Source organism: Mobula birostris, chromosome 1 (genome assembly GCF_030028105.1).
Source record: "Mobula birostris isolate sMobBir1 chromosome 1, sMobBir1.hap1, whole genome shotgun sequence".
Classification (NCBI taxonomy): Eukaryota; Metazoa; Chordata; class Chondrichthyes; order Myliobatiformes; family Myliobatidae; genus Mobula; species Mobula birostris.
This window is the reverse complement of record NC_092370.1, coordinates 204,961,584-204,983,305: the sequence shown is the minus strand read 5'-3', so window position 1 is coordinate 204,983,305 and position 21,722 is coordinate 204,961,584. Positions and strand designations below refer to the sequence as shown.

At 40.0% G+C, this 21,722-nt stretch overlaps 1 protein-coding gene across 2 annotated transcripts in view; it reads left to right on the top strand.

Annotated features, from left to right (window-relative positions):
* Positions 1-12,667, top strand: part of adss1 (adenylosuccinate synthase 1) — a 52,461-nt gene extending 39,794 nt beyond the window's left edge. For both annotated transcript variants that reach the window (XM_072269566.1, XM_072269560.1), the window contains exons 10-13: positions 195-319; positions 1,418-1,515; positions 8,943-9,092; positions 10,762-12,667. In XM_072269566.1, coding sequence (XP_072125667.1) covers positions 195-319; positions 1,418-1,515; positions 8,943-9,092; positions 10,762-10,814 — 426 coding nt within the window. In that variant the 3' untranslated portion in view covers positions 10,815-12,667. The remainder of the gene's footprint in view (positions 1-194; positions 320-1,417; positions 1,516-8,942; positions 9,093-10,761) is intronic.
* The last annotated feature ends 9,055 nt before the right edge of the window (positions 12,668-21,722 follow it).

Genomic DNA, 21,722 nt, shown 5'->3' with positions numbered 1-21,722 from the left:
AGTCCTGTAATTCAATTACTGCTCTAATTGTGTTGTTGCTATCCTCCATCTGTTGTTTAATATCAGGCCAACATCATGCAGTAACAGAAATCATCCATTGCAATCTATTTACATGCATAGTTTCTAAATGATGTTGTGCCTCAAATATAAATAGTTCATGTATCGGTTTCTGAAATTGAATTACAATGTTTCAGGAAATTGGTGAACTGCTACAGTCGCAAGGCAATGAAGTGGGTGTAACGACAGGAAGGAAGAGGCGCTGTGGCTGGTTAGATCTAGTTATACTGAAATATGCTAATATGATCAATGGATTCACTGCGTAAGTACATTGGCACAAATTCCATTTTATATACTGCATTTTCAGTGATGAAACATTTATATTTACTCAGCCCCTCTTGCATCTCAAAACATTCCAGAGTTCATAGCCAAATAATTCTTTTCACACTTTTTTATAGTTTTGCAGACAGATTTAGCAAGGCCCCTGCACCCCTTGCCAATCCCAATAAAAAGCAAATGATTTTTAATCTGAAGCTGGAACACACAGTTCAATAGCCTATTGAAGTTTGATTTGCAAAGTCTGAGAGATCGGTAATTGACTGACTTGATGACTTTTCAGAAAAAGGCAATGGTGTCAGCCTGAGCCATTCAGGGTATGGCAATCCCAAATGTAATTCTTAATATCTACTGAGCCAACTGGTCTTGACAAAAGCAATGTTAGGTGTTGTATTTGCCTTCAAGTGATATGTCAGTATTTTTATTTTTGAACTCTTTCTGTTGATCCCAGCTGGTGTGTAGATCCTGTGTGAAATGAAGCTTTGCTGTGATTTCCCCTACCTTTCCCACTCACCTCCCCCTTTAATATCCATTAGCTTTTACTGTTGTGTTTCATGAATGAGAACATGTAAAATTACCTCTCAGCACACAGCATAAATACTCTAAAATGGATAAACATTGAGTTTTTAATATAAAATACATCAAGAGTGATGAAATGGACTGACAAATTATGATCACCAATTTACACTATTGGGAAATGTCAAAATGTACATCACTCTACTGCCTCAAATCTGAAACTTCTAACTTATTTTAGTTAGAAACCGAAGAAAATCCTGTACTTTCCAGAATATTTTACAGTCAAGTAAGAAACAATAGCTTTTATCTTATATAAAATAATTTCCCCAAAGGTCAGGAATCCTAACATTATAACCAACATATCTAATGGTTGCTCAATAACTTGGAAAATTATAAAAATATACGTGTCAAAATATCTGTGTTTCACATAAAATTATTAAATTAATGATTCCGGACACAGTGGTGCAATGGTATTAAAGGTCAGAAAAGATCTTGCAACTTTTTATAGCTAATGAAAAGTTTAATTTCTCATTCAATTTTAACAGTGACATTATTTCTAAACCCACAGCTTGGCACTAATGAAGTTGGATATCTTGGAGACATTTGATGAGATAAAAATTGCCTTAGCTTATAAACTCAATGGGAAGAAAATCCCGTACTTTCCAGGTACAGTATGAAACCATCTATTTTAAGGTAATAATTTATAATCTTCAGTTATTTTCAAAGGTAGCTTTCCTGCAAAGTATGAAAATTTGCACTTCCATCAAGAAAATATGCTGAGCTTGCAATATCCACGTCTCTGACCTCTTCGTATGGAATTGTTGAGAATAAGCATGTTCAAAATAATGACTTGCTTATAAAAACAGAAATGATTATCAAAATACAAATCACAAAAACAGTAGTGTTCAGTGCATATGACCAATCTTGCTGGGTTTCTGCAGTAAAGGAAGACCTATCAAATATACACTTAAAGTTACTTTAATTATCTACATAACTGTTGCATCATTTTGATAGAATGAATATGCTTTTCTTCATATAACCATCTTTTATAATATTCTCATGAATTTGTTTTGTTTTAGCCATCAAATATCTGTTAAGTGGGTAGGGCATCTTTAGTACCCAACAAGTTCAAGTTTTAACTGTCATTCAATCATACATAAATACAAACAAACAAGCGAAACAGCATTACTCCAGGGCCAAAGTGCAAAACACAGTACCAACAGTCATAAACAGCAAAAGGTTCTTATAACACATTTAAGACAGCAGTAAAAAAAAGTCCCACATGAAAAAATATAGTCCAAGTCCTCGAGACCATGTATGTTGCAGCAGTCTGCAGTTGAACACAATACATATTGTTTTCTGCTGAGCAACCATGGAGGGGGTCAGGACCAACTCCAGTTTAGATGTTGCACCACATTGCCTCCGGCACTCCAGTGGAGCACCGACTCTGTCTCCCCCGGGCGGCTGCAAACAGGCGACACCACGGCTTGAGGCCAAGACCTCACGATGACTGAGGCCGGGCAGCTCTCCCACTGCTCTCCCAATGAATTGTACTTGTAGCATTCTTCACCACCAATGTCCAACAGGATCTTGCAATGACAAGAAAAGTCACTAAGATGATCACTCACTGTTAGACTGCACACCTCCTTCACACACCAATGTCTCTCTGCCACAAGCAGCTTCACGGTCCGCACCAAGTCCACCTCCTTCAGTTTCTCTGCCAACAAGCTACTTGCTGATGGGGTAGACCCGTAGTACTTGAAGTTTTTAATGACCAGCAGGGTCTTGTAATTGTAAAAAAAAATTGATTAAAAAGACAATAATACCTTTGGTTGACCCTGTAGAAGCCATTGCGTCTGAGTACATCAGCATCTTATGAAAGTTATGTCACAAACCATGCTGAGTTCACACCAGCGTTAAATATACTTAAAGGTTTTAGCCATACTAGTTATAGCCAGTTTGTTCATGGAGTGATATAATTGCAGGCAGACTGTCACTATGTATATGCGCCTTTCAAAAAAATTAAGATTTAATTATTTATACGTGCACATCAAAATTAACAACCAAAACAACCTAAGGATGTGCTGGGAGCAGCCGGCAAGTATCACCACGCATTTCATTGCCAATATAGCACACCTACAAAGTTCAGCAGAACAACACAAGCAACAATAGAACAACAGCAAAGCTTGCATTTTCTTCCTTCCCACCCGCCTCCTTGCACACACAGGCAGTCTTCCAGCCCCAGGACAAGCTGCCTCTAGACCTCCAGCCTCTAGTGGAGTCATGGATTCACAGACATTGGGTCTCCGACTTCCATTGGACCCACAGGCTTGCTGACCCAGGGTTTTGGCCATTCAGGCCTTGACTTCCAGGCTATCAATCAACATTCGCTCTTTGGTATCCACCTCAAGACTTGCTGATGACAGGACCCCAACTCCAGGACTCCACTCTGGGCTCAACAGTTTTAGGATCCTTAGTTCCAGGCCTTGAATGCCAGTCCAGCCAATTTGCATACGTAGTGGGTCACTGACCCCGTACCTCTGGCCTGCACAGATCTCTGACTGAGACCTGACAACCTGAGGAGATTCATTAACCTAGGGGAGGCCACTGTTTCTTGTCCTTGTTTGTCTTCATCCTCAGCACTTGTTACGGATGTCCTTCATTACACGTCCACATTGTTGGCCTTTGCAGAGCAAAGGCCTAGATACCAGCCTGGCCTTTAACTCCAACACATCCCTGTTCCTAAACCACAACTTGACAACCACTGTAAGTCTGAGCCACTGCCTCGACGAAAAACACAGCTCAGAGCCACCTTGACCAAGATTTTACTCATGCTTCAAACTAAAAAGTAAGATAACCTAACAGTCTGAATATCAGAACTCCATAATTTGTAAGCAATAGATATTTTTTTCAGAGGAGGGTTTTAGAAGGAAACTGATTCCAATTGAAGGATGAACATTGTCAAGGACAGCAGTACACTGGTGCTATGTAGAGACGGTGGAATAAATTAATTCCCTTGCATTGTGTCCACAATCCGGCAAGAAATATTGAAAAGAATTATAATGATTTGACCAGAATGCCAAGATAAAGCTCTTTATTTACATCCCTCAGTCTTTGCTCTGCCCCGTGACCCCATCATTCTTAATTAAGCACAGAATCATTTTTCATTCTGCTGTTTAAACAATCTCTGCCCACTGTTCTCTCAGTTACAGTCCTCAGCACTTCACATCGCTGCCAACTTTTGCATATTAACTAAACTTTTTCTCTGACACAGTTTCCCTACCCGACATAAGACTACATATGAGCACAACTCTTGAATCAGGATAAGCATACACTGCAATATGGAGCAGATGTGCACGAAACAGCCATGATAAATTCAAGTATTGTTCATGTTGCTTAAGCCTTGATTGATGCAGAGGCCAGAAAGCTGGCAGTACTTCCTCATATTGATCTGCGTTCCTGTCACGCTCAGCAGAGTACTGACCGCTGGTCTGAGGTGTCATATACCTGTTTCTGGCTGTTTCCAGCTGAACTGTCTCTCTTTATTTTTCAGGGTTCAATGACAAGGCCTCAACATGATGCTTCTCACAATGATTCACTGTCACTCTGTTATTTTCAAATCCTTCAATTCTCTATTCAGTGATTTACCAAACACACGTGTACAGGGCAGGAGCTTATAAGACAAAAAAGCCGTTTGTTAGTCAGGTAGCAAACACTATAGGTAAAAGACATTTGGAGCCAGATTAATGGCTATAACTACCAATTATCCAATGCCTACTTGGTAATGTAAAAACACACTTTGTGTGAAGGAGTTTATTTTCAAATTTTCAGAAGTTATTGCACAAGCTATTAAATCAATGGAATCAGAGGTGAAGCACATGGTCACTTGTATCTACAACATAGGAATGACACTCAGTTATAAATACTGCAGTGTTCACCCTGACAAGTTTGATGGATGTTACAACAGATGAGTTTAAGGCTCTGGTTACCAGCAGTTCCAGACCAAGTATGAATAAAAGCATGGATGGCATGCCAAACCTTGTGTGCGGTAGTTGAAATGCTGAGACATAATCCCAAGTGAGAGGCAATAGCGTCACCGGAGAGGTGCATGCTGTTCTCTGTCAGGGTGTCGGCTCACGTGTGCCCCACCAGCTGATCACCCAGTGCGGAAGTTGGTGTGGAAAAGACACCTGGCCAGGCTGGCACTTGCCAAAGCGTTACAATCTGCAGTTACACTCTCCTTCACTGTAACCTTGTGGTTGCCCACAGCCATCAGTGTTCAGCAACTATCCATGTGCCCCAGCTATTTAAATTGTGTCTCCAATGTGCACAGAATTAGATACAAAAACACCCAAATCAAAATGGATGTCAGACTTCCTATATTACAGAGTACCACGCTTGTGCTCTTTTCCTCGAAGCTGCCTGGCCTGCTGAGTTCCTCCAGCATTTTGTGTGTGCTGCTCAGATTTCCAGCATCTGCAGATTGTCTCTTGTTCATGTTTGGACAATTCAAAAGTGCGTTATTTTGCTGTGAAGCACTTTAGAATGTCTTGAATATGTGAAAGGAATATAAATACAGTACTTGATCTTTTACTACCATTCACCCTTCAACAAACATTTCCTCCCTTCTGTTCTCCTGCCTGTGCTTGTTTAACATTAGTTGTATCTCTAACTATTACCAATTCAACTGAAGATCACGAATCAAAAATGTCAGCTATTCCTCCTTTTACAAAAGTTGCTTGAGCAGCATAGAGCATTTCTGCTGATTTGTCATTTCATTTCAAATCTGCATGGTCCATGATATTTCCTATTTATTTGAGCTTAAGCTGCATGCTTTAAAATCACTATATGGCACATCCTTTCATTTCTCCCTATTTAATGAAGTAAACATTTGGAATCCTAAACCAGTCAGAAGATAATTTTCAGTGGTGCATTTTATGTGCTTAAGATGGGGTGTGGAATCTGTCCAGTCATCATTTAATAGAACTCTTACAAGGAAAAGTCACCTAGTAGTTTGCTAAAGAGCCAGTTGATACTTTGTCTATTTGCTCTACTTAAAAAGTCTGCATGGCATTTTGCTAAGTCCTTATTCATTCTTGGACATTACCAGGACAAGCATCGATTCTTCAGAGAGATTGTCTATTTCCTTTCCTCAGTCCCTGAGCCATCAAGAAATCTATCACCGAATATCAGCTAGAAACAACTACATGGAACCCATGTGAACTGCTCCATAATTTTTATGTCTAATCAATATGTTTACTAATTGCTTGGGGGAGTCACTGTTTTAGCAGATCCAAGTAAGATGAAACCAATTAGCTACAATTTTGAGCCTGTTTTCATCCTTCAAAGTAACCACTTTATAATTGCACTAACCAGCTCCTGTCATTCAGTAATTCTGACCAGGAAGTAAATAGTCTTTTCCAGTATTTAAGATATAATTTCCTACAAAGTCATCCCTGGTCAATGGTGCAAATATGTTCTGTCTCCAAATTCAACATTCAATTGAAGACAAAAGGAATTTCAGATATGGAGTACAATATCTGATGGTATTAGCACATCTACTGCTACTATCAAGGGGAGGATTTCTAGGAAAACTTTGTTTCAATTTTTCTACCTTGTACTCCGATAGAATTTTGAACCTGTTTTTCATCCTTCAACCTAAGTATCACCTTTTTAATTAACACCTGCACATTCTCTTCCTCTATCATCACCATTCAGGGCCCCAAATAGTTGTTCCAGGTAAGGCAGTGCTTCACCTGCAAGTCTGTTGGGGTCGACTACAGTATCCAGTGCTACTGGTGCAGCCTGTTATACATCGGTGAGACCTGACAAAAGGTCTGCTTTGTTGGGCACTTCTGCTCTGTCTGCTACAAGCAGAATTTCATAGTGGCCAACCATTTTAATACCACTGCGAATTTCCATTCCAACATGTCGGTGCATGACCTCCACTGCTGCCATGATGAGGCCATTCTCAGGTTGGAGGAGCAGCAGCTCATATTCTGAGAAAGCCTGGATCCTCGTTTAGTTATATTATGTGTTAATAAATAATGTTAATAGAAGTGAACATGGTAGCAACATATGGGGGAGGTGAGAACAAATATTGTAGGTATAGGAAGTGTTTAAGAACAAAACTAAAAGAAACACACAAAATGCTGGAGGAACTCAGGAGGTCAGGCTGCACCCATGGAAAGATTGGGGAGGACAAGATCTTTACAAATAAAGAGTTGACATTTTGGATCAGTGCAAAAGGTGACGTCATAGTTAGCCTTTGCTTTTGTTTTCATTCTTTTGCTCTTTTACAACTGAAATTCTTGATTTTAACACTTGAACTTATATTAATTTTTATGTCTTGTACTGTATTGCTGCTACAAAACAAATTCATGGCATATCTGGTTAACTTGCAGGTTGAGACGGTGGTGAGGAAGGCAAATGCAATGTTAGCATTCATTTCAAGAGGTCTGGAATATAAGAGCAGGGATGTGATGCTGAGGCTTTAAAAGGCACTGTTGAGGCGTCACTTTGAGTATCGTGAACAATTTTGGGCTCCTCATCTAAGAAAAGATGTGCTGACGTAGGATGATTCTGGGAATGAAAGGGTTATCATACGAAGAACGCTTGATGGCTCTGGGTCTGTACTCGCTGAAATTTAGAAGGATGGGGGGGGGAATCTCATTGCAACCTTTTGAATGTTGAAAGGTCTAGACAGAGTAGATGTGGAAGGATGTTTTCCGTGGTGGGGGAGTCTAGGTCAAGTGGGCACAACCTCAGGATAAAGGGGTGTCCATTTAAAACAGGGCTGCGGAGAAATTTCCTTAGCCAGAGAGTGGTGAATTTGTGGAATTTGTTACCACAGGCAGCTGTGGAGGCCAGGTTGTTGGGTGTATTTAAGGCAGAGCTTGATGGGTTCTGATTGGACATGGCAATAAAGGTTATGGGGAGTGGGGCTGAGGAGGTGAAGAAAGGAACAGCCATGATTGAACAGCACAGCAGACTCGATGGGTCAAATCACCTAATTCAGCTCCTATGTCTTATTCTATCTGTATAGCCCCCAACCTGACACATTAACATTGATTTCTGGTAATTCCTCCCACCTCTCCTCCTCTCTTTTTCCATTTCCCATTCTGGCTTCCCTCTTAACCCTTCTCTTCACCTGCATGTCACCTCCCTCTGGTGCCCCTCCTCCTTCCCTTTCACCCATGATGTGCTGTACTCTCCTATCAGATTCTTTCTTCTTCAGCACTTGACCTTTTCCACCTTTCATATCCCAGTTTCTCATTTCACCCCCCTTCACCTGATTTCACTTATCACCTTCAAACTTTCTCCACCAGAAAAAGTGGGATCACCCATTTCAATTCTACTTCCCATTCCTATTCCAACATGTTAGACCATGGCCTCCTGTACTGCAGTGGTGACGCCCACTTAGGTTGGTGGAGCAACACCTTATATTCGGTCTGGGTAGCCTCCAACCTGAAGGCATGAACATCAATTTCTTGAACTTCTGCCCCCCCTGCCCCTTCACCATTCCTTATCCCCATTTCCCTATCTTACCTTATCTCCTTTCCTGTCCATTGTCTCCCTCTGGTGCTGCTCCCCCTTCCTTTCTTCCATGGATTTCTGCCCTATCAGATTCCCCCTTCTCCAGCCCTTCATCTCTTTCACCAATCAATTTACTAGTTCTTTACTTCACCCCTCCCCATCTTCCAGTTTCACCAATCATCTCTCCTCCCCCACCTTCGTATCTAATCTCTTTTTTCCAGTCCTGATGAAGGGTCTCGGCCCAAAACATCACCCATTTACTCTTTTCCATAGATGCTGCCTGGCCTGCTCAGTATTTTATGTGTATTGTCTTCTAGCTCATACTCCTTCCCCTCCCCCACTTCATATTCTGGCACTTCCCCCTTCCTTTCTAGTCCTGATGAAAGGTCTCAGGCCGAAATGTCGGCTCTTTATTCTTCTCCATAATTGCTGCCTGTCCTGCTGAGTTGCTCCAGCATTTTCAATGTGCTACTCTTTTCTAATTGCCCTAGTTTGCTTCTGTCATTCAGAAGATACTGTAATGTTTTTCATTTATTACTGTGATTTATCTATTTCAGCAAACCAGGAAATTCTGAATCAAGTAGAGGTTGAGTATGAAACACTTCCTGGCTGGAAGAGCAGCATTACCAATGCTCGGACATGGGATGATCTTCCTCCAAAGGCTCAAAATTACATCAGATTCATTGAAAATCATGTGGCTGTTCCAAGTGAGTTTTCTAAGGAAGTGCTCCAGAAAATGTTATTAAGACTACCTGGCAATCAAATGTCAGATTCATATTTAAAAAAGAAAGGGAGGCATTGTTGGACCTGGTTCTGGGAATGACAAGAACCAAATAAATCTGCTATTAATGGGAGAAATGATGAATGAATCCTAGTGTTCGATTATTAATGGAGAAAGCAAATAGAAATGTAAAGTAGAACTTCTTAACAGGCAGAAAGCTAAATTCAATAGGCTGGGAAAGAATCTGGCCAGGATACAAACTGGTAGGTTAAACTATAATGTGACCTTTAAAGCACAGATGTGTCAGGTAAAGGCCTGTGTATTCCTTCAAGGGAATTGGGGATGGAGATAAGGGAGCCAAAGTTAGAATGATAAAGACAGATAAATAAATGATTGAACAATTAAAAGAAATACATAATAAACTTGTCAACTGAAAGAAAAACAAATGACAGCCAGACTGAATCTAGTAAACTGACAGCAGGGTGAAAAGGAAAATAAGATAGAGATTAAAAGGAAATCCCAAGTGGGCAGTACAAAGAGGAATGGGGAAAATTGTAAATAAAGATGATCTTTGTATTGAGGCAGAAGGCATTGATGAAAAGCTAAATGAGAATTTGTTTCAGTCTCTACCAAGGAAGAGCATGCTGCCAGAATTCCAGTAGAAAGGCATTTAATAAAGATGAGATAAAAGTTGAGGACGAGATTCTAAAGAGGTGGCACACATTTGTTGCTGGTTATATTTGATTAAATAATTATTTTAGTGAAGTAGCAGAAAAGTTTGGTGAAGGTAGTGCAGTAGATGTTGATTTTAGAGAATTTAAGTAATAAGAGTCCAACACAAAAGACTATTAGGTAAAACAAAGTGGTTTGATAGTTCCAAGAGCATGACTAGGGAAGTGGCTTAAGGTAAAACTGATGAACAACACACACAAATTGATGGGAAACTCAGCAGGTCAGGCAGCATCTACGGAGGGAAATAAACAGTCGATGTTTCGTGCCAAGGACTTGAAGGTTTTGGCATGAAACATTGACTGTTTATTTCCCTCTGTGCATGCTGACCTCCTCCAGCATTTTGTGTGTGTTGCTCAAGATTTCCAGCATCTGTAGAATCTCTTGTGTCTCTGAAAAATGGTGAATAGGTATTTATGGACAGGAGTAGACAGTCATGTTTCCCAGAGTCAAGTGTGGGTTTCTTTTATTTTAGTACATTAATAACTTAAGTATTCACTTGTAGAATAACATTTCCAAATTGTGGAAGATAAAAAGATTTGAAGAGAGATAAATGGTAGGGAAATATTAATTGACTGCATGAGGACAGGTTATCAGAATGGACAGACAAATGGTAGGTTAAATTTAATACACAGAAGTAGAAATACTTGCAAAGAGAAGAGCAAGCAGAGACAATCTGGTGAGAAAGATGTGCAGTAATTATATAAACTTAATAAAAGGCTATGGGAAAGAATGGGGGAAGGTGTTTAATAGCAGGGAGCCAGAACAGACTTGAATCATCAAAGGTTAAGAATTATGTGACACTTAAGTATCTGATTTTCACAACATCATTATAAATATTTACCAAAAGTTATTTAATTGTGATAAAGTTGCAGTCCTTTTTTTTTGTTCTATACCACCTGAATTTTCTCTGTGCTTTCTTTCAGTTAAGTGGATTGGTGTTGGAAAATCAAGGGAGTCTATGATTCAACTTTTCTAAATACATAACTGGACACCATTGGATAATTTGAACAACTATTGTATTTAAAGGAATGTAACTGATTGCTTTATTGTTACAATAATCCTGATACTGTGTAAAATATAATTATTTCACAATTTCAGTTGTGTATATATAACCAATAATGAGTCTTTATAATTGCAGAAAGAAAATACCTAAAATACTATTCTTACTGTTTATGTTCATTTTAAAACAAAGTATGGCATTGAATGCAATTTCCTTTAAAAGTTGAATGAAAGACATGTAACACTCATGAGTGGAGCAATATCATTAAAACCAGTGCACAATTTATGTTCTGATGAAGGGTCTTGGCCTGAAATGTGGACTGTACTCTTTTCCATAGACGCTGCCTAGCCTGCTGAGTTCCTCCAGCAGTTTGTGTGTGTTACTTGGATTTCCAGCATCTGCAGATTTTCTCTTGTTCACAATTTATGTTTTTAATAGTTTATTCTTAAATCATACATTTGTATCTACCTTTTAAAATAGTGAACTAATATGGGATAAAAACGCATGATTTGTAGTGTTGGATTTGGGTGCTGTTAGTGCTGCTTGCAATGACTTGCACAGAAAATCATCATGATACCAGTCTTGTGGGATGAAAATTCTACACAGATCATTACTTTTTTTTTTTAAAAGTGAACCTATAGAATGACATTTTTGTAGTTTACCATAATGAAAAGAAAATGTTTAATATAAATAATAATAGCTTCATAATTATTTGCAATAGGTAATCATTCACATGAAAATGTAAAATATTTAACTGATGAAAAATTAGTCTATGGGTGTTAAGTTGAACTTTTTATTAGACACAAATTAGTCAGAAACATTGATACTCGTCTTTTTGCGGAAGCTGTTGATCTTTCTGAAGTACAGAGATGGTGCTGTTATTTCCAAGTGCCCTGTAAGATATGTTAAGCAAAGGCAGAAATGTATGACTTGAGATTATGTAACACCTCAATGAATCAAGTTTCACTTGTCTGCTAGTTCTTTCTTACATCTGGGTTAATGTTGTATGATGAATCATATTCTGTCTTCCAGCGATAAGTATCGGGTTCCCCATATACATCTTTAGGAATTCTTTTAGGTGTCTCACTTGATAGTTGCAAATTACTGTAAGGGCTAACTTTACAATTTAATTCTTCAATTTTTCTTGCATAATCTTCACTGTAATGTTTATTAAACAAACAATAATTAATGAACAAATTTTGTCCTAATAATTTAAGTATTAGTACATTTCTGAATAGCTTGTTCATTTATTTAATGATAATCACAGGGCAATTTACAATGACCAATTAACCTACCTGGTACAGCTTTGGACTGTGGGAGGAAACCTGAGTACCCAAGGAAAACCCATGTATTCCATGGGGAGGACGTACAGAGACTCCTAACAGTGCCAGAATTGTACCCCGAACTCCAGAACACCCCCAGCTGTAATCGTGTCTCACTAACCACTATGCCACCATGCAGCCCATTATATTTTCCAATTGTTTTTAAGGCTTCAGGATACAATTATTGCAAACCTAAACATAATTATCAGGCTTTGAATAGAAGGTATGTATTAAATATGATTTTGAATCTGCTGCAAATGACAACTATGATATTGTATTTGTTAAATCTCATCTGCTGATATCAGTGGTAACACTCGCAGATATTCATCAGAAATGTATACGTTAATCTTCTCAATTAGTGCTGACATTTCTTCATCAGAAATATAAAGAACCTATTCCAGAATAATGAAAATTTTCCAGATGAAATATGCAACTGAACCAAAATCTCTTACTTGGACATGGAAGAACATATGGCAAGGTTTGAAAGAAATGGAGTACTCACAATGTAAATTCTAATAAATATTTTGCCTATTTTCATTATGTGCAGTATACAATACAAACTCAAACCACACAAATAAAAGTAACGTCAATTCGGTTAATGAATTCAGGTGATAAATCCTTCAACATAAACATCTGGAACTGTGTCTGAATTGAGAGAACTACTCCCAGTACGTTCTCAAATACCCCGGTGGCATCCATGGGATTTCCTGTCCCACCAATAGTTCAGATTCTCCCAGAGGAAATTAGAGTAATTTACCACCAAAATAAATAGTGGTAATCATTGACGTTGACCTTAAACCCCATAAGGGCCGGTAGTACCAGAGCAGACACAAAGAAACATTCATTACTACTCACATTTGGGTGCAAAATCAGTGCTCCTCCATGCTGAATATGGATGGATAGCAAAGGCACTTGATGTACTCTGGGTATGGGACTCGAATGTTTATTGACAAGGGATATTTTAAAAGTCATTTCTGGAATGTGAGCTAAGCTTGAGGAGTCACGTATAATTTTTTTAAGAAGTTCCCTTCTCTCTCTCTCTCTCTCTCTCACACCTTATTAATTCTCCGCTATGCACCTGTCCCCCTCACTTCCACCACCAAATATTACTCTTCCAGTAGTTTAGGTAGTTCCTTTGGAACTCATCAAAATCCTGTTCCTACCCATCAAGTAACTGTTGCTTCCTGTCAAGTTTGACTGGAAGATTAATAAAATTCCTGGAATCAAATAGTTTATTACTCATTTCAGTGCTCACCAGAGGTCTATTAGTTAAAGCTTCAAACACATTTTAATTCTACAAAAAGTGGCATCAATGCAGCCTACCTGACAGTAATTTTACCTCCACAAAGTTCAATGGTCCCTAGGGGTGGCACTATAGGAGCCTGTAGAAAGGAAGTTTCAACAAAGGTTCTTTTAATGCTATTGAAATTGCCCAAATCACTCACTCTATTGTACTGAAGTACTTTCCAAAGCCACCTTCATACCTTTATAAACGTTCTTTAATCTCAAGATCATTAATCAGTGTTTATGTTTTAAATATGTGATGTTCTCATTCATTTAAAAGCTCCTTAAGTGCATCAACAATTATAGCAATACACAACAGAATGCTGGAGGAGCTCAGCAGGTCAGGCAGCATCCATGGAAGTGAACAAACTGTCAATATTTCAGGCTGAGACCCTTCTTCAAGGCTGGAAAGGAAGATGCCAGAATGAAAAGGAGTGGGGAGGGGAAGGAGGATAGTTCCAAGCCTCCCCCCAACTCTTCCTCCACTATATTGGTGCTGCTTCATCCCTCATGCTGAGCTCATTAATTTCATTACTTTTGCCACCAACTTCCAACCTGCCCTTAAATTCACTTGGTCCATTTCTGACATCTCCTTTCCCTATCTCAATCTCTCTGAATCCATCTCTAGAGACAAACTGTCAATCGACATATCATAACCCTACCGACTGCCACGGCTTTCTTGACTATACCTCTTCCACCCTATTTCCTGTAAAAATGTTATTCCCTTTTCTCAGTTCCTTCCTCTCTACCACTTCTGTTCCAGGACATCAGGGATGTCCTTCTCCAAAGAACAGGGTTTCCCTTTCTCCACCACTGATGCTGCCTTCACCCACATCTCCTACATTTCCTGAATAGCTACACTCACACCATCTTTCTAGTGATAGACTTCCTCTTGGCCTTACCTACCATCCATGAGCCTCCACATCCAAAACATCATCCTCTGCAACTTCTGCCCTCTCCAAAGGGATCCTACTATCAAGCACATCTCTACCTACCCCTGCCTTCTCTGGTTTCCACAGGGATTGCTCCTTCCATGATTCCTTTGTCCATTCGTTCCTCAACACTAATCTCCCTCCTGGCATTTATTCCCGCAAGCAGCCAAAGTGTTACACCAGCCCATTCACCTCCTCCCTCACCTCCAATCAGGGTCCAAAACAGTCCTTCCAGGTGAGGCAACACTTCACCTGAAAAATCTGCTGGGGTCATCTATTGTGTCTGCTGCTGTCGATGCGGCCTCCTCTATATTGGTGAGATCCATCGTAAATTGGGGGACCGTTTCATGAACAACTATGCTCCATCTGCCAAAAGTGGAACTTTCCCGGTGGCCAAACATTTTAATTCCGATTTTCATTCCCATTCCAACCTGCCGATCCATGGCCGCCTCTTGGGCTATGATCACCTTATATCCCATCTGGGTAGCCCCCACTGAAGGCATGGATATCAATTTCTCCTTCTCATAAAAATAAATTTCCCTTGCCCTCCGCTCTTCTCCCATTCCCCACTCTGGCCCTCATTCCCCTCTTCTCACCTGCCTATCACCTCCCCAATGCCCTTCCTCCTATGATCCACTCTCTTCTCCTATTAGATTCCCTCTTCTCCAGCCCTTTATCTTTCCCACCCACCAGACTTCACCTGTCACCTTCTACTATCCTTCCCCTCCCCCAACCATTTTATTCTAGCATCTTCTCCTTCCTTTCAAGTCCTGAAGAAGAGTCTCGACCTGAAATATTGCTTGTTCATTTCCATAGATGCTGCCTGATCTGCTGAGTTCCTCCAGCATTTTGTGTGTTGCTTTGGATTTCCAGCATCTGCAGAATCTCGTGTGTTTAACATAAAGATTAGTTTAAAAAAAAGCTTTATTGTCACATGTATGTCGACACATACAGTGAGATGCATCCGTTGCGTCAAATCTAATCAGCAAGCATTGTGCTGGGCAGTCTGCAAGTGTCCCCATGCTTCCAGTGCCAACATGCCATCCCCACAAATCCCTACATTTTGAAGTACGTTAGGGGTATTAGTAAATCTAATAACTGCACTGTCTTGATGCTGAATGGGGCAGAGGAGCTACAATGGTGCTTAACAGTGACTCCTTTGAGCTCATCTATGGAAACTACCTCTTTTTCCTTTTCAAGGTGGATAGGGTTCTGTTAGAGACCCCAACCTGGAGTTACACACTGTTCTCGGTCCTTTGCAGTGTTGGGACCCGCTCCCGGGACTTACGACCGGCTGCTTTCCAAAATCCCAAGGACACAGCCTAGAAGATGAGGGCGCCTTCAGGGTTCTGAGGCTTCGTGGCCCCGTGGACAAGCTGATTGTATGCTGGTACCACTAATTGAAGCATTGCAGGAGAAAACAAAACACTGGAACAGTGGCTCTGTACCCGGCAAATCTCCCTCTCTCGTTGGTGGGGGAGAGTTTGTAGCTGATTCTTGAGTCGAAGAACTCGGAGAAAAAAAATGTTGTGATAGACTTTATCACTGCAAATCAACAAGTTGTTTTGTTATGCCTCCCCTCTTGCTGTAGAAGGGGGACACCTCCCTTTCCCTTTATTAGGGAGCGAAAGCACCTGTCATAGGTCAAATTCTCAGGTGGACGATTAGTTTTTGTTGTTCTGCAGATCACGGTCTTTATTGGGGGCTTTGCAATTGCTTGCTTGGTGAGTGGAGGGTGCTGATGCTTTTTGCTGATGTGGGGGTAGGGGAGTTGTTGCTTTGCTGCTGCTTGTGCAAGGGTATGGGGGGGCTTTGAGATTCTAATGGTTTTACTGTCACTCATTCTTTGGGGCACTCTTCTGTTTTCATGGATGTCTGCAAAGAACCAGAACTTCAGGCTGTATATTGCATACTCTGATATTAAACGGAACTAATGGACTGTATATCTAAGATAACACCTAATCATAAATAAAAAAAATACTTGGATACAACACAAAACACGGAATGATTTTTTTAACGTCAAGCAAACAATAGAATAAACTGTTGAAACCATGTTTGCCATCAGTCAATCCCACTCCAGATTCACTCCAGTGCATATTTGTTGATTTATCTGAGATGCAAACTTGGCTCCAAACACTCTTAGGTGGGATATAACAAATTCCTTCAAACTATTCCAGTGGGGGAGAAATCTGGAAGTCATCCATCACAGCCCAGCCAATATCTATCTCTCAACGAAAATAACTGAGAACAAATTTCTGGCTGCAAATCGGCAGCTGTATTTCCAAAGTTGTGTTTAAAAAGTGTTTCGTTGGGTGCAAAACACTGTAGGACAATCTAATAGTGAAGTGAAATTTGAGGCATAAATGCAGAGTTAAAGTAGTCCGCTAAAGTTGATAAACAATACCTGGAGATCTGGCACTAAGTTTTTGCAGACCAATTGAAAAGAAGGCAGAATAGCTTTTGGGGTCATCAAAAAGATATATCGCCACTACCCCACAGCACTCCCCTTGGTGGCAAAACCTAATTAAAAGTGCAGGAGTAAAAATATATTTACAACTTCCTGCATCTGCAATTTTATTTTAAGTTTTACTTTCACTGAATATGCAGGGGCATGCATGCTCAAGATAGGAATAGGAAAACAGGAAAATGCAGCTTAGTGCTAGAACTAAAAGCCTACCAAAACAGATCCAACATCAAGGAAGGTACAGGAAGACACTTAAAATAGCAGAGGAGCAGAGTCTGCCGTAATCAAAGATTTTCACAACATGCCACGGAGCCTACCCTGATAGAAACAGATATTTAGAGATAGATCAAAGCTGATGGTATCAAAGGAAGACCTAGAAAAGGGTGTATGAATGAAGATGGTTCAGGCAACATTCTTTCAATTCATCCTAGATAGGATGGATGTGGAGAGAATGTCTTGTATAGTAGGGGAGTCTAGGACCAAAGAGCACAGTCTCAGAATCGAGGGATGTCCATTTAGACAAAGATGAAGAGAAATTTGTTTAACCAGAAGGTGGTGAATCTGTGGAATTCATTGCCACAGATGGCTGTGGAGGCCAATTCACTTGGTATACAGAGGTTGATGGTTCTTGATTACACAGAGTGTCAAAGGTTATGGGAGACTGCAGGAGAATGGGGTCAAGAGTGATAATAAATCTGCCATGATAGACTGGTGGAACAGACTCGATGAACCAAATGGCATAATTCCGTTTCTATGTCGTATGACCTTATCCCTTGCCATCATCTTGATTAGTAAGGGCTATCTTACTTGGTAAATACAGCAATCCCAGGAAGATCTAGGCTTCAAAATAAATCGCTTGAAATGTTGAAACAGCAGGGCTGACTGTATTCTTTCGCCACCATCACCAACCTTTTCCACATACCTTCTTTCACTTCCTAACACCAAACTATGATACTATTTAAGTAATAGGTGGGAATATTGGTACATGGTCTACATATGAATCCACTGCCAAAATGGAATGTCGACAGAGAGATTAAGTCAGTGAGAGAATAAATGACTTAAGGAAAACTGTGGGACTGTTCTATGACAGAAGAAGTTTAGAGTGCTTAGAGTTAAGAAGAATCTGATGTGAAGTTTTTATTGTAATTAATCCTCTGCATAAATTGCAAGATCGGTGGCAGTGCCTCTTTCAGAAGTCGACTTGTTAAGTCCAGGTCTTTCCCAGAAATGCTGCCCAAGCTCACTAGCTCAAATGAATGAAAATGTTCTATAAGTATTCATCTTCTGTCTACCCACTCAGGAGACATTAATTACTACATATCAGAAGGAGAAGTTCAGATCTAAAACCAAATGGACAAAATGGAAATGATCCTATCCTGACCCCAGTGCTAATGCTGGGACTTCCCTAGTTATCCAATGATAGCCTAAGCCTATGTCAGCCATGGCATCTTCTATTCTATCCTGTTTCCCCTGGCTCCAGCTGCCCTTGTGCTACTCCAGTGACTCACAGAGTCAAGCTGGGTAGGGCAAATTTCCACAGGACTCCCAGTTGGAAAGCTGGGAAATCTGCCCGAGAGGCTGCACGCCACTACTACATTTTAACTCACTGCTCCACAGAGCAGGGCAGGTGAATCGCTTAGTTACTTATCCAGCACAGCACACTTTCAGTGCACACTAGTTTCTCCCACTGTAGGAAACAATCACTCCACATCCATTCTTTCTAGGCCTTTTAATATTCGATGGGCTTCAAAGCGATCCTCCCATATTCTTCTAAACTCCAGCAAATAGAGGCTCTGAGCCATCAAACGCTCTTCATATGTTAACACTTTCATTCCTGGGATCATTCTCCTGAATCTCCTCTACACCCTCTCCAATGCCAGCACATCTTTTTCTTAGATAAGGGGCCCAAAACTATTCACAATACTCCAAGTGTGGTTTGACCAATGCCTTATAAATCCTCAGCATTATATCCTTTTGTATTCAAAATGAATGCTAACACTATATTTGCCTTCCTTACCACCGACTTAACCCTGCACAAGGACTCCCAAGACACTTAGCATCTGTGATTTTTGAATTTTCTCCCCATTTAGAAAATAGTTCACACCTTTATTCCTGCTACCAAAGTGCATGACCATACACTTCCCTATACTATATTCCATCTGCCACTTTGTCCATTCTCCCAATCTAAGTCCTTATGCAGACACCTTGTTTCCTCAACACTACTACCCCTCCATCTATCTTTGTATTGTCCACAAATTTAGCCACAAAGACATCAACTACTTAAAGCCCACATCCCTTGAATGAATTAAGAACAAGGGAATAAAGGGTTATATGATTAGTGCAGGAAACTGGTGCTGAATTAACAGTTAAGTTCAAGTTCAAGTTTAGTGGTCACTCAACCATACATGAATGAGCCAAACAAAACAGTATTCTTCTAGGGCCAAGGTGCAAAACAATACCAACAGTCACACACAGCACAGGGCACACTTAGCACATAAAGGATAGTAGTTCAATACAGTCACACAGAAAATATGTAGTCCAAGTCCCTGTGTCTATCAATGTTTCAGCAGTCTACAGTTGAACACAGTATAGTTTGTCTTCTGCTGAATGAACAGTAGAGGGCAGCACTGATGCCATCAGCATGAATGCATGCCTTACTGACTCTAAGCCCCCCTCTTGGATGGTTGCAAACAGGCAGCAGCGTGGCTTGATGCCTAGTCCTCACTACAACTAAGGCCACGCAGCTCCCTCACCATCAGTGACACCAGTGAACCAGACTTGCAGCGCTCCACATTACCAATGTCCAACAGGGTCTTGTGATCACAAGAAAAATGACTAAGACGATCACTCACTGTTAGACTGCACACCTTCTTCGCACACAAACTCTGGCACCTCTCTGTTGCAGGTAGCAACATGGTCAGCACCAAGTCCAGCTCCTGCAGTTTCTCCACCAAAAAGCAACTCACTGATGGGGTAGACCTGCAGCACTTCACATTCTTGATGTCCAGCAGGGTCTTGTGATTGTAAAAATACATTTAAAAAAGACAATAACACCTTTGTTTGTCCCCACAGAAGCCACTGCATCCAAGTGTGGTGCCATCTTACCAGAAGACCAGATTAGCCATGATCTTACAGAATGGAAAATTAGACATGGTGGGGGTGGGGGGAATGGCTTACTCTTACATCTGTTCCCTATTTTCTTAATGAGGGAGACTAATCCAAAATGCAGCAAGAGCTGGACAATATTAAGATGGACAGAATAGTAATTCATCCTAATATGAAAGTTCAGTTTTGTAGACAAAACTATGTGATCTACGTTTGCCTATTTCTCAAATAACTGACATGTTTTTCATTGTTATTGCATTTTGAACATACATATTAGTCTTCTACTTACAGCTGGGCTATGCTGGCACCCAATGCACATTGCTTTTTCTTGTTTTTGTTCTTCTTCCGTTTTCCAATTAAAAGTAATACCCTGCAACATATATATGAAATAATATTAATCATCCAAAGAGTTGGTATATGTCCGATTAGTGCTTCTAGTTCAGCTCTCTACATACAATTAGCAGTACCAGGATGTGAGGCAGGGGGAATGGGAGCTAAAATGGTGCAATCCACTGGATTTGTAATATGCTGTAAGATAAAAAAAATTCAATTAATTTACTGCTATCACACAACAAGTATCTTTGAGGTATAGATCTAGAAAATTGATTCTTGAATTTTTACACTGTGGAGGCTATAATCCAGAGCAAAGAATAGTCTTGATGTGGGGGGTTCGATCTGAAAGGTCGACCATCCTTCTACCTCCACAAATACCTCCTACGTTCCTCCAGCAGTTTTCCTTTCTGGTAAATTTTTTTAATTAGTTGTACCACCATAGGCAGGTGAATTCAGGCTCTTTCCTTAGGGACACAGAAAAATCAAACACAATCAATTCATTGTCCATGTACACCATTCAACAGAGACATTTTTTTTAAAGCAGCCAGAATATTCAATCATGGTCTATCCAAATATTTTTGTTTTACGTACATCTAGAAACAGGTTCCTACATTTTATGTGCAATTTTAATCACCTTTTTAAATTTAGCATTACAACTATTTATGTGCTGTTAGCTCAATGTGCCGCTTAGTTTCTCAAGTCCCAGCTCTTGTTTAGACATAGTGAACAGAATTTTCCAAATTATTGTCCCGTCCCCGCAAAACTCTTTATGTCTTCTTATATTCTGTGATCAGCATTAAAAGCTTAACCACTGAACTTGATCCTTGATGCAAATTTTAACTCTATTCCTCCAACTGCTGAATGCATAGAGTGTAACACACTTGTAAAGAAAATCCCTTCATTTCAGATTATTTGTTAATGAATCTTCCTATTTAATGATTCATCTGGTAGTAAACTGTCCTTTATCCACAACAAATCATTCTCAGCAGATGTCCCTTTTTGGACTCCAATAATCATCTATTGACGGCATATGTAAATACTAGTAGGAGGAGCTGATTTTATAATAAACAATAAATTGGCTTTGTTCCTGTTTATTCTATAAATATTCATGTAATTAAAACTGGACTGAATTTTAAGTACACCAATTTACATTCAAATTCTGTGCGAAAATTATTAATATAATCATTATAATGGCAACCATCACACTGCTTAGAAAAGCAGCCCAAATGAATATCTAGTCACGTAATTGCAAGAAAAAATGTATAGCTAATCATACACCTTGTGCGTAGAGAATAGTTAATTGAATTCGGAGCCTCCATTGGTCGGGGTCATCTATGAATAGCTGTCTACGTGATGCCCAAGCCGCTACACGTGCCAGAGCAGTATGATATGGAGAGTAGGCTGCTGTCCATACAGCAGGCCCACCTTCTCCACATAGCTGAAG